The sequence below is a fragment of the Salmo trutta genome, chromosome 7 (genome assembly GCF_901001165.1).
Source record: "Salmo trutta chromosome 7, fSalTru1.1, whole genome shotgun sequence".
Lineage (NCBI taxonomy): Eukaryota > Metazoa > Chordata > Actinopteri > Salmoniformes > Salmonidae > Salmo > Salmo trutta.
The window spans coordinates 25118073-25132365 of NC_042963.1; the positions used below are offsets into that span (position 1 = coordinate 25118073).

General features: G+C 41.5%; 1 protein-coding gene and 1 non-coding gene across 13 annotated transcripts in view; both read right to left on the bottom strand.

The window, feature by feature from the left end:
* LOC115197173 (membrane-associated guanylate kinase, WW and PDZ domain-containing protein 2) overlaps positions 1 to 14293 on the bottom strand; it is a 268454-nt gene that overhangs the window by 17117 nt on the left and 237044 nt on the right. For 9 of the 12 annotated variants that reach the window (XM_029758461.1, XM_029758460.1, XM_029758472.1 and 6 more), the window contains exons 13-15: positions 10301 to 10416; positions 5575 to 5767; positions 5102 to 5353 (exon numbers count right to left, since the gene is read on the bottom strand). In XM_029758461.1, coding sequence (XP_029614321.1) covers positions 5102 to 5353; positions 5575 to 5767; positions 10301 to 10416 — 561 coding nt within the window. The remainder of the gene's footprint in view (positions 1 to 5101; positions 5354 to 5574; positions 5768 to 10300; positions 10417 to 14293) is intronic. The other 3 variants (XM_029758463.1, XM_029758462.1, XM_029758473.1) reach the window with 1 other exon arrangement.
* Positions 5692 to 5892, bottom strand: LOC115197802 (small nucleolar RNA snR11). The gene has a single exon (XR_003879060.1). It is a non-coding gene; the product is annotated as a small nucleolar RNA snR11 (small nucleolar RNA).

The following is a 14293-nucleotide window of genomic DNA, read 5'->3' on the forward strand; positions in this document are numbered from 1 at the left end:
ATTCCCGGTCGGAATATTATCGCTTTTTTACGAGAAAAATGGCATAAAAATTGATTTTAAACAGCGGTTGACATGCTTCGAAGTACGGTAATGAAATATTTAGAAATCTTTTGTCACGAAATGCGCCATGCGCACGACCCTTATTTCCCATTGGGATAGTGTCTAGAACGCACAAACAAAACGCCGCTGTTGGAACATAACTATGGATTATTTTGGACCAAACCTACATTTGTTATTGAAGTAGAAGTCCTGGGAGTGCATTCTGACGAAGAACAGGAAAGGTAATCAAACTTTTCTTATAGTAAATCTAATTTTGGTGAAGGCTAAACTTGGTGGGTGTCTAAATAGCTAGCCCTGTGATGCCGGGCTATCTGCTGAGAATATTGTAAAATGTGCTTTCACCGAAAAGCTATTTTAAAATCGGACATATCGAGTGCATAGAGGAGTTCTGTATCTATAATTCTTAAAATAATTGTTATGTTTTTTGTGAACGTTTATCGTGAGTAATTTAGTAAATTCACCGGAGGTTTGCGGGGGGTATGCTAGTTCTGAACGTCACATGCTAATGTAAAAAAGCTGGTTTTTGATATAAATATGAACTTGATTGAACAAAACATGCATGCATTGTATAACATAATGTCCTAGGGTTGTCATCTGATGAAGATCATCAAAGGTTAGTGCTGCATTTAGCTGTCTTCTGGGTTTTTGTGACATCATATGCTAGCTTGAAAAATGGGTGTCTGATTATTTCTGGCTGGGTTCTCTGCTGACATAATCTAATGTTTTGCTTTCGCTGTAAAGCCTTTTTGAAATCGGACAGTGTGGTTAGATTAACGAGAGTCTTGTCTTTAAAATGCTGTAAAATAGTCATATGTTTGAAAAATGGAAGTTTTCGGATTTTAGAGGAATTTGAATTTCGCGCCACGCCCATCATTGGATATTGGAGCAGGTGTTCCGCTAGCGGAACATCTAGATGTAAGAGGTTAACCTGTTAGGGTATAGGGGGCAGTATTTTCACGGCTGGATAAAAAAAATGTACCCGATTTAATCTGGTTACTAATCCTACCCAGTAACTACAATATGCATATACTTATTATATATGGAATATTTTGGCACTTCCTATTGCTTCCACAAGATGTCCCCAGCCTTTACAAAGTGTTTTGAGTCTTCTACAGTGAGATCTGAGTGAAGAAGAGCCTTGGAACGTGATGGCCCATTAGACACCTGGCGTGCGAGTTGATGGTGGGTACTCTCATTCCGAAACGTTTTAAAAGAGAACCCAATGGTCCGCCTTGAATTTTATTCATGTTCTGGTTAAAAAAGGCCCTAATGATTTATGCTATACAACGTTTGACATGTTTGAACGAACGTAAATATATTTTTTCCGTTCTTGAAGTGAAGTGAAGTCCGGCTGGCTTAGATCATGTGCTACAACACGGAGGTTTTTGGACATAAATGATGAGCTTTTTTGAACAAAACTACATTCGTTATGGACCTGGGATTCTTTGGAAGTGACATCTGATGAAGAGAATCAAAGGTAATGGATTATTTACATAGTATTTTCGATTTTAGATCTCTCCAACATGGCGGTTAGTCTGTATCGCAATGCGTATTTTTCTGGCGCAGTGCTCAGATTATTGCAAAGTGTGATTTCCCAGTAAGGTTAATTTTAAATCTGGCAAGTCCATTGCGTTCAAGAGATGTAAATCTATAATTCCTTGAATGACAATATAATATTTTACCAATGTTTTCTAATATTAATTAATTATTTTGTTGTCATGACTTGACTGCCGGTATTGGAGGGAAACGATTTCCTGAACATCAACGCCATAGTAAAACGCTGTTTTTAGATATAAATATGAACTTGATAGAACTAAAAATGCATGCATTGTCTAACATAATGTCCTAGGAGTGTCATCTGATGGAGATTGTAAAAGGTTAGTGCATAATTTTAGCTGATTTTATGGTTTTGGTGACGCCTGTCTTTGAATCGACAATACACTACACACAGCTATTGTCAATGTACTCTCCTAACATAACCTAACTTTATGCTTTCCCCGTAAAACCTTTTTGAAATCGGAAAACGTGGTTAGATTAAGGAGATGTTTATCTTTCAAAGGCTGTAAGTTAGTTGTATGTTTGAGAAATTTGAATTTTGACATTTATTTGGTTTCAAATTTGGCGCTCTTGAAATGCACCTGCTGTTGATAGGGTGCGCCACGGGTGGCACGCTAACGTCCCACATAGCCCCAAGAAGTTAAGGCTTGGGGGTAGAAGCTGTTCAGAAGCCTCTTGGACCTAGACTTGGTGCTCCAGTACTGCTTGACGTATGGTAGCAGAGAGAACAGTCTATGATTAGGGTGACTGGAGTCTTCGACAATTTTAATGTCCTTCCTCTGACACCGCCTGGTATAGAGGTCCATGGATGGCAGGAAGCTTGACCCCAGTGATGAACTGGGCCATGCGCACTACCCTCTGTAGTGCCTTGTGGTCAGAGGCCGAGCAGTTGCCATACCAGACAGTGATGCAACCAGTCAGGATGCTCTCGATGTTGCAACTGTAGAATAGTTTTGAGGACCCATGCCAAACTTTTCAGCCTCCTGAAGGGGAATAGGTTTTGTCGTGCCGTCTTCACAACTGTCTTGTTGTGCTTGGACCACATTAGTTTGTTCGTGATGTGGACACCAAATAACTTGAAGCTCTCAACATGCTCCAATACAGCCCTGTCGATGAGAATGGGGGAGTGCTCGGTCCTCTTTTTCTTGTAGTCCACAATCATCTCCTTTGTCTTGATCACAGTGAGGGAGAAGTTGTTGTCCTGGCACCACATGGCCAGGTCTCTGACCTCCCCCCTATAGGCTGTCTCATTGTTGTCGGTGATCAGGCCTACCACTGTTGTGTCATCGGCAAACTTAATGATGTTGTTGGAGTCGTGCCTGGCCGTGCAGTCATGACTGAACAGGGACTACAGGAGGGGACTTAGCATGCACCCCTGAGGGGCCCCTATATTGAGGATTAGCATGGTGGATGTGTTGTTCCCTACCCTTACCAGCTGGGGGCGGCCCGTCAGGATGTCCAGGATCCAGTTGCAGAGGAAGGTGTTTAGTCCCAGGGTCCTTAGAGTAGTGATGAGCTTTGAGGGCACTATGGTGTTAAACACTGAGCTGTAGTCAATGAATAGCATTCTCACATAGGTGTTATTTTTGTTTAGGTGGGAAAGGGCAGTGAGGAGTGCAATAGAGATTGCAACATCTGTGGATCTGTTGGGTTGGTATGCAAATTGGATTGGGTCTAGGGTTTTTGGGATAATAGTGTTGATGTGAGCCATGACCAGCCTTTCAAAGCACTTTATGGCTACAGATGTGAGTGCAACGGGTCGGTAGTATTTTAGGCAGGTTACCTTAGTGTTCTTGGGCACAGGGACTATGGTGGTCTGCTTGAAACATGTTGGTATTACAGACTCAGATAGGGAGAGGATGAAAATGTCATTGAAGACACTTGCCAGTTGGTCAGCGCATGCTCGCAATACACATCCTGGTAATCCGTTTGGCCCTGCAGCCTTGTGAATGTTGACCTGTTTAAAGGTCTTACTCACATCGGCTGCGAAGAGCGTGATCACACAGTCTTCTGGAACAGCTGGTGCTCTCATGCATGTTTCAGTGTTATTTGTCTTGAAGCGAGCATAGAAATAGTTTAGCTCATCTGGTAGGCTTGTGTCACTGGGCAGCTCTTGGCTGTGCTTTCCATTGTAGTATGTAATGGTTTGCAAGCCCTGCCACATCTGATGAGTGTCAGAGCCAGTGTACTTGATCTTAGTCCTGTATTGACACTTTGCCTGTTTGATGGTTCATCGGAGGGCATAGCGGGATTTCTTATGAGCTTCCGGGTTAGACTCCCGCTCCTTGAAAGCGGCAGCTCTAGCCTTTAGCTCAGTGCGTATGCTGCCTGTATCCATGGCTTCTGGTTGGGGTATGTGCGTGCGGTCAATGTGGGAACGACGTCATCAATGCACTTATTGATGAAGCCAATGACAGATGTGGTGTCTTCCTCAATGCCATTGTTGGAATCCCGGAACATATTCCAGTCTGTGCTAGCAAAACAGTCCTGTAGCTTAGCATCTGCTTCATATGACCACTTTTTTGTTGATCTAGTCACTGGTGCTTCCATGGAATTATGGCCAGATTTTCCAAATGGAGGGTGAGGGAGAGCTTTGTATGCATCTCTGTGTGGAGTATAGGTGGTCCAGAGTTCTTTTCCCTCTGGTTGCACATTTAACATGCTGATAGAAATTTGGTAAAACTGGTTTAAGTTTCCCTGCATTAAAGTCCCCAGCTACTAGGAGCACCGCCTCTGGGTGAGAGTTTTCTTGTTTGCTTATGGCAGAATACAGCTCATTCGATGCTATCTTAGTGCCAGGCTCTGACTGTTGTGGTATGTAAACAGCTACAAAGAATATAGATGAAAACTCTCTCGGTAGGTAGTGTGGTCTGCAGCTTATCATGAGAAACTCTACCTCAGGAGAGCAATAGCTAAAGACTTCCTTAGATATCGTGCACCAGCGGTTGTTTACAAAAATACATAGATCACCGCCCCTTGTCTTACCAGACGACACTGTTCTATCCTGCCAGTACATCGTATAACCAGTCAGCTGTATGTTGATATTGTCGTCGTTCAGTCACGACTCCGTGAAGCATAAGATGTTACAGTTTTTAATGTCCCGTTGGTAGTTTAATCTTCCAGGTAACTCGTCCCTTTTAATGTCCAAAGATTGCATGTTTGCTTGAGGGAAGTGGGGGTTTATTCGATTGCCTCCGACTTCTCAGAAGGCAGCCCACTCTCCGGCCTCTCTTTCACTGCCTCCTCTTCACGCAGATCACTGGGGTCAGGGCCTATTCCAGAGGGAGCTTTATGTCCTCCGCCTCGGGCTTGTCAGAGTGTGAAGAAATGAAGAAAAAGGATTCTGCTAGTCTGTGGTGAGTAATCACAGTCCTGACGTCTAGAAGCGGCCTGAATACTTTCCGAATGCACTGTATAATCACTTTAGTAGTTTTACTCTAGTAATTCTATTTCTATGGTGCGTGAGAAAGAATGTATGACTCACTGATGATGGCAGCGTTCTCCGGTCGGTTCAGCGAGCTGATGATAACGAAGCCAAAGCCTTCGTTCTCCTTGCGGTGGATGATGACATCACTGGTCTGCAGGGGGACGGCACCCTCCAGGGGGGAGGTGACGGAGGGCGGCGAGACGTTGTCGGGGGTGACGGGACAGGAAGCTGAGGCAGCGTCGCTGTGTGGGGAGCTGTGCTGCGTGGACACGGAGCCAGGGCTACGGCCATTCACCCCTAACACCACACCTACAGAAGGCAGCATAGGGGGAGAGAAAGAGAGAAAGAGAGAGAGTGTGTTTTTTGCCCCTCCCTCTGTAGTGTACACTACTCACCAGGGAAATAGATTCTCTTCCGGACCATCAGGCTGACCTGGCCATTGTATAGTGTGTAAGGTGTGTATAGTGTATAATACTGTACAATACATTATGGTGGTGATTAGTGTCTACTCTGTAGTGTACACTACTCACTGGGGAAGTGGACTCTCCTCCGGACCGCCAGGCTGACCTGGCCATTGCGAGCGGCGGCGTGCATCAGGTCGATCACGTATCTGTGTGGTTTCCCAGCAACCACCATCTTATCCACGGAGATGAGCTCGTCCCCGGGTCGAAGTCGTCCGTCGCGTTCTGCAGGAGTGTTCTCTATGATCGCCCCGATCACAATCTGTTCAATGACAATCTATATTAGCATATATATATATATATATATATATATATATATATATATATATATATATATATATATAATTATAGTCGTGTCTTTGGGCACCATTAACTGAAGACATGTTTATCAAAATAACTCCCTGTAATTATTATCACGCGATTAAACTGATTAATCGTTTAATTGTAATTAACAAGGAGATCGGGGCACCAAGGAACATATTCAGATTACAAAGTTATACTTTTTCTAATATAACTTTCCTATATTATAACATTATATATTATAGTATCTGACCGATTATCTTCTGGTTTAAGTGGTGTATTTTACCTCGCGTCAGTCTCATTCCAAACGTCGTAAATTGTTGCATCTGCACGAACCCAGTCTTTACTAAATCATCCATAACATCAACTGTCTTAAAATAATGTATTTACTAAACAAAGTAATTCACAGAAAGTATACAAACAGTAATTATCGTCACAAAGAATTGGTAGAGTAATGTGCCCTAGTGGGCTAAACCGGCATGGCGGCTTTTTAAACAAAGGGTCATAAAAGGGCAGCTGAGGAGGCACAACAGAGTTAATAAATATTAACAATTGATATGCTAATCCTTTGCACATGAACGCTCACTCATTCGGGAACAATTGCAATCAATATATATTTACGCTCAGTGTGTCATCGTGATCCTTGTTGGAGAGTTTTTGTCCTGTTGGAGAGTTCTCTCTCTCTTGGTTAATGTCGTTATAGAATGGATGTTTCGTCGGTCTTCACGTTCGATGATATCAAAATTCTAGCTGCAGACTATTAATTAATATCAAAGACTTGTTATTATTCTGTTGGTATCGATAGTCTAAAAGTTTAACCACATGGTATGGCTAAAGTTAAGTAGAGGGATGCAGGGTCAAACCTATTGGCCAACTCGTAATGGAGTGGAGGCCAGTTCTCAAGAAAGTAACCCTGGGTGGGGGTTTTATTCGGAATGACAGAAAAAGGCTGTGTCATGACGTTAGGTCTTGTCTGTCCCTGGGGGTGTGCCGGAGACTGAGTTAAGGACATTACATCAAAATTGGATCAGCCTGTAGTGTGGTTTTCCACTTTAGTTTTGAGTGTGACTCCAAATCCAGACCTCCCCGGGTTGATAAATTGGATTTCCATTGATTATTTTTGTGTCATTTTGTTGTCAGCACATTCAACTATGTAAAGAAAAAAATATTTAATAAGATTATTTCATTCATTCAGATCTAGGATGTGTTATTTTAGTGTTCCCTTTATTGTTTTGAGCAGTATATATATATATATATATATATATATATATATATATATATATATATATATATACTGAGTATACAAAACATTAAGAACACCTGCTATTTCCATGACACAGACTGAGCAGGTGAATGCAGGTGAAAGCTATGATCCTTTATTTATGTCACTTGTTAAAAACCTCTTACATCTAGACGTTCCGCTAGCGGAACACCTTCTCCAATAGCCAATGATGGGCGTGGCGCGAATTACAAATTCCTCAAAAATACAAAAACTTCAATTTTTCAAACATATGACTATTTTACAACATTTTAAAGACAAGACTCACCTTTATCTAACCACACTGTCCGATTTCAAAAAGGCTTTACAACGAAAGCAAAACATTAGATTATGTCAGCAGAGTACCCAGCCAGAAATAATCAGACACCCATTTTTCAAGCTAGCATATAATGTCACATAAATCCAAACCACAGCTAAATGCAGCACTAACCTTTGATGATCTTCATCAGATGACACCCCTAGGACATTATGTTATACAATACATGCATGTTTTGTTCAATCAAGTTCATATTTATATCAAAAACCAGCTTTTTACATTAGCATGTGACGTTCAGAACAAGCATACCCCCCGCAAACTTCCGGTGAATTTACTAAATTACTCACGATAAACGTTCACAAAAAACATAACAATTATTTTAAGAATTATAGATACAGAACTCCTCTATGCACTCGCTATGTCCGATTTTAAAATAGCTTTTCGGTGAAAGCACATTTTGCAATATTCTAAGTAGATAGCCCAGTCATCACAGGGCTAGCTATTTAGACACCCACCAAGTTTAGCACTCACCAAAGTCAGATTTACTATAAGAAAAATGTTATTACCTTTGCTGTTCTTCATCAGAATGCACTCCCAGGACTTCTACTTCAATAACAAATGTTGGTTTGGTCCCAAATAATCCATAGTTATATCCAAACAGCGGCGTTTTGTTCGTGCGTTCAAGACACTATCCGAAAGGGTAAATAAGAGTTATGCGCCCGACACGTTTCGTGACAAAACATTTCTAAATATTCCATTACCATACTTCGAAGCATGTCAACCGCTGTTTAAAATCATTTTTTATGCCATTTTTCTCGTAAAAAAGCGATAATATTCTGACCGGGAAAGCGTGTTTACGTTCAGAGAGAGAGAAAGTAAAAGCATGGGATGCCCTCGTGCACGAGCCTCAGTCTGATGGCCCTCTGATCGACCACCATCCAAACGCGCTAAAGTTTTTCAGCCAGCAGCTGGAATTACATCATTCAGCTTTTTCCCTGGTTCTGAGAGCCTATGGGAGCCGTAGGAAGTGTAACGTTACAGCAAAGATCCTACATTTTCTTTAAACAGAGCCAAGAAGCTCAAGGAATGGTCAGAGAGGGTACTTCCTGTTTGGAATCTTCTCAGGTTTTTGCCTGCCATATGAGTTCTGTTATACTCACAGACACCATTCAAACAGTTTTAGAAACTTTAGGGTGTTTTCTATCCAAAGCCAATAATTATATGCATATTCTAGTTTCTGGGCAGGAGTAATAATCAGATTAAATCGGGTACGTTTTTTATCCGGCCGTGAAAATACTGCCCCCTAGCCATAACAGGTTAAAACCTGTCTGGGCTAGGGGGCAGTATTTTCACGGCCGGATGAAAAACGTACCCAATTTGAACAGGTTACTACTCTGGCCCAGAAACTAGAATATTCATATTATTAGTAGATTTGGATAGAAAACACTTTGAAGTTTCTACAACTGTTTGAATGGTGTCTGTAAGTGTAACAGTACTCATATGGCAGGCAAAAACCTGAGGGAAAATACAAGCAGTAAATGAAAATCTTGTGGCTGTGCTATTTTCAAGTCATTGCCAATAATACACACAGTGACTAAGGATTCATGACAAATCTTTTCAGTCTCCTGAGGGTGAAAAGGTGTTGTCATGTCCCCTTCTCGACTGTCTTGGTGTGTTTGGACCATGATAGTTTGTTGGTGATGTGGACACGAAGGAACTTGGTGTTCTGCCAGGTCTTTGACCTTCTCCCTGTAGATGGTATCATAGTTGTCAGTGATCAGGCTTACCACCGTCATGTCATCAGCAAACTTAATAATGGTGTTGGGGTCGTGGGCGGCCATGCAGTCGTGGGTGACCAGGGAGTACAGGAGGGGATTAAGCACGCACCCCTGAGGGGCCCCTGCATTGAGGGTCAGCGTAGCAAATGTGATGTTCCCTATCCTCACCACCTGGGGGAGGCCCGTCAGGAAATCCAGAATCCAGTTGCAGAGGCAGGTGATCAGTCCCAGGGTCCATAGCTTATTGATGAGCTTGGAGGGCACTATGGTGTTGAACGCTGAGTTGTAGTCAATAAACCACATTCTCACATTTGTGTCCCTCTTGTCTAGGTGAGAAAGGCCAGTTTGGAGTGCAATGCAGATTGCGTCATCTGGGGATATGTTGGGGCGGTATGCGAATTTGAGTGTCAATGTGAGCCATGGCCAGCCTTTCAAAGCAATTAATTCCTACAGGAGTGCTACGAGGCAATATACATTTTAAAAGGTTACCATGGCGTTATTGGGCACAGGGACTATGGTAGTCTGCTTGAAACATGTAGATATTACAGACTGGGTCAAGAAGAGGTTGAAAATATTCGTGAAGACACTTGCCAGCGCATGCTCTGAGTTCGCGTCCTGTTAATACGTCTGGCCTTGTGAATTAACATTAAAAGGTTATATCCTGTTTAACGGTCTTACTCACTTCAGCTAGAGAGAGTGTGATTATACAGTCGTCCGGTTTAATTTGATTATATGTGTGTAAAATGACGTTAAGTGTGTGTTATAGTGTATGTCGGTATTATGGTGATAGGTGTGTATTTTATGATGTTAGGTGGGCATTATATGTTGTTTGGTTTGTATGCTGTTAGGTGTGTAGGCAGCAGCAGGTGTATTAAATGAGGATATACATGCTTGTGTGAGGTGTGGATTACATGTTATTAAGTTTGCTTGTATTATGTTGTGTTAGGCCTGCTCAGTTGGTAGAGCATGGTGTTTGCAACGCCAGCATGGTGTGTGCAATACCAGGGTTGTGGGTTCGATTCCCACGAGGGGCCAGTACAAAAAAAATAAAGCATGAAATGAAATGTATGCATTCACTACTGTAAGTCGCTCTGGATAAGAGCGTCTGCTAAATGACTAAAATGTAAATGTAGGTATGCATTATATGGTGTGTGTGTGTTGTCCAGCCCGTCCCATACGAGCCTTGTCACGGGCGTCCGGACTCACAGCCTGCACGGCCTCGTCTCCCCCCAGGATGCGGAAGCCAAACCCAGTCTTCTCCCTCAACAGGTGCACCTCCACATCCTGGTACTCTGGACCTGACGAGGGGAGAGGGGGGACAGCGAGAGAGACAGGGGGAGGGAAGAGGAATGGAGAGAGAGAGAGAGAGGGGCGGAGAAGAGGGAGGGAGGGAGGGGCAGAAAGACAGGGAGCGGAGAGGGATGGAGAGGCGAAAGAGATAGGGAGGGGAAAAAGGGGGTGGAGACAGACAAAGACAGGTGAGAGAGGGGGTAGAAATAGACAAAAAAATTGAATACAGAGAAATAGATTGCACAAACGTAGACTACCATGGCCAAGAGAGGAAAGAATGCAGCACTGATTTGTAATCTATTTGGAGTCAATATCCTTCATCTAGGCTGAACAACAAAAAATAATCATCTGTATAAATTATACGATTGCAAGAGTGAATTTGCCGCCCTGATATTTCACTGGCTGTTGAATAGTGTAGCTTCCCACATTTAGTCTTCACATGCAGTGTTGATAATAAAATCCCCTTAGAGTCGATTGACGTGCTCACACATCAATCAATTAGCATAATAAAAAAATCCCCATCAAAATCTGACTGTTTAAAACTTCTTGGTGACAGGGGGCAGTATTCGGAAATTCAGATGAATAATGTGCCCAAATTCAACTGCCTGCTACGGGGGCCCAGAAGGTAGGATATGCGTATTATTAGTAGATTTGGATAGAACACACTCTTCGAAAACTGTTTGAATGATGTCTGTAAGTGTAACAGAACTCATATGGCAGGCAAAAACCTGAGAAAAAATCCAACCAGGAAGTGGTTTGTAGTTTTTCAACTTTTTGCCTTTCCAAACTACTGTATCTGTGGGGTCATTTTGCACTACCTAAGGCTTCCACTAGATGTCAACAGTCTTTAGATCCTTGTTTCATGCCTCTACTGTTACTGGGAAGAGAATAAGAGCTGTCTCAAGCCTGGGACCAGTGATTTGTTTACTGCGCAGGCAGGCAGGCGCGCAGGCAGGCAGGTGCGCCGTTCCTTCTTTTTCCTTTGTAATGAATACGCTATTGTCCGGTTGGAATGATGAGTATTTTTGTAAATTGATGTACTCATTCAGCGAATGTTTTGGAGGGAATACATTTTCTGAACATCACGCGCCAATGTAAAATGGGGTTTATGGATATAAATATGAACTTTATCGAACAAAACATACATGTATTGTGTAACATTGAGTCCTGGGAGTGTCATCTGATGAAGATCATCAAAGGTTAGTGAGGAATTTTAGCTGTATTTCTGTTTTTTGTGACACCTCTCCTTGCTTGGAAAATGGCTGTGTGTTTTTTCTTGTTTAGGCCCTGTCCTCACATAATCTAATATTATGTTTTCGCCGTAAAGCCTTTTTGAAATTGGACAATGTGGTTGGATTAATGAGAAGTGTATCTTTAAAATGGGATATAATAGTTGTTTGTTTGAGAAATTAGAATTCTGAGATTTTTGTTGTTTTGAATTTGCCGCCGTGATATTTCACTGGCTGTTGAATAGTGTAGCGTCCCACATGTCCCAGAGAGGTTAAATATACTTTTGTTTTGCTTGGAGTGTTTAGCTTCATAGTCCGATTTTCAATATGTGTTACGAAGGACAACTTGTCATCAATCCAGACACCAAGATACTTATATTGAGAAACAAGCTAAATTTGGGCTCCATTTTATAGTGCAAATATGCAGGTCCTCAGGGTCAACATTTCATGACCTAGAAAACCCGAATGAGCTTGGTTTTACTTGTATGTAACACTAATTTAAGATCTATAAGTGAATCAAAATCATGCACAAGAATGCAAAACTGTGTCATCTGCATAGAGATGAATGTTACAAGTATTAACAGTGTTTCCTATTTCATTAATTTACAGAGTGAACAATAATGGACCCACAATCGAACCCTGAGGGACACCTTTTTGAATCTCAAGAAATTCATATTGAATCCCGTCTGTCAAGATAGCCTGAGTTCTGTCGCTAAGATAATTTTGAAACCATAAACAGGGTAGGGTGTACACTACCTGTCAAAAGTTTTAGAACACATACTCATTCAAATGTTTTCTTTATTTTAACTATTTTCTACATTGTAGAATAATAGTGAAGACATAAAAACTATTAAATAACAGATATGGAATCATGTACTAACCAAAAAAGTGTTAAACAAATCAAAATATATTTTATATTGGAGATTCTTCAAATAGCCACCCTTTGCCTTGATGACAGCTTTGCACACTCTTGAAATGTATGACTTCCAGGCAGCGTGTGTAAAACTTCAGATAGCTCTGGACTGAACCAAGGGCAAGACCTATTTTGAATTATCCATTTTTAAAGGGAGCATGTTTATCTACAATACAAATGAAAACATTTGAGAAGTGGTTCAGAGCCAACTCTGGGTCTGGTATAGATGCAATACAAGCCACCAAAATAAATGTCTCAAAAAAAGGCCTGTTCATTGTCATTTTTTTAATTCCTTGTTGATAAAACAAGGTTTGGATCTAAGCATCTGTATATCCTTGACACATACAATGCCGTTCTGCCTGCGGAACCCTTAGCCAACAGCCAATGGCATCGCACAGCGCGAAATACAAAACCAACTAAAATACCACAATTCAATTTTCTCAAACAATAAACTTTTTACACCATTTTAACCTCTATGGGACCGGCGGGACGAATTCGTCCCACCTACGTAACAGCCAGTTGAATCCTGTGGCGCGATTTTTAAAACATTTGAAATACTTTTACTTCAATTTCTCAAACATATGACTATTTTACAGCTATTTAAAGACAAGACTCTCGTTAATCTAACCACACTCTCCGATTTCAAAAAGGCTTTACAACGAAAGCAAAACATTAGATTATGTGAGGAGAGTGCCCAGCCAGAAATAATCAGACACCCATTTTTCAAGCTAGCATATAATGTCACAAAAACCCAAACCACAGCTAAATGCAGCACTAACCTTTTATGATCTTCATCAGATGACACACCTAGGACATTATGTTATACAATACATGCATGTCTGTTCAATCAAGTTCATATTTATATCAAAAACCAGCTTTTTACATTAGCATGTGACGTTCAGAAAAAGCATACCTCCCGCAAACTTCCGGGGAATTTACTAACAATTTACTAAATTACTCACGATAAACGTTCACAAAAAGCATAACAATTATTTTAAGAATTATAGATACATTACTCCTCTATGCACTCGATATGTCCGATTTTAAAATAGCTTTTCGGATGAAGCACATTTTGCAATATTCTAAGTACATAGCCCAGCCATCACGGACTAGCTATTTAGACACCCACCCAGTTTAGCCTTCACCAAAATCACATTTCAAATAAGATAAATGGTCTTACCTTTCCTGTTCTTCGTCAGAATGCACTCCCAGGACTTCTACTTCAATAACAAATGTAGGTTTGGTCCCAAATAATCCATCGTTATATCCAAACAGCGGCGTTTTGTTCGTGCGTTCTAGACACTATCAGAATGGTAAATCACGGTCGTGCGCATGGCGCAGAATGTGACAAAATATTTCTAAATATTCCATTACCGTACTTCAAAACATGTCAACCGCTGTTTAAAATAAATTTTTATGCAATTTATCTCGTAGAAAAGCGATAATATTCCGACCGGGAATCTGCAATTAGCTAAACAGCCGAAGGAAAATACTGCACGGGGTCGAATCGGGCACGCGCCTAATTCTATTGTCCTCTGATGGGCCACTTGGAAAAGGGGATTCTGTGTTTCAGCCAGAGGCTGCCTCGTCATCGTTCAGGTTTTTCCCGGGTTCTGAGAGCCTATTGGAGCCCTAGGAATTGTCACGTTACAGCTAAGATCCTGACTCTTCAATAAACAGAAGCAAGAACAACAACACCTTGTCAGACAGGGTACTTCCTGCATGAAACCTTCTCAGGTTTTT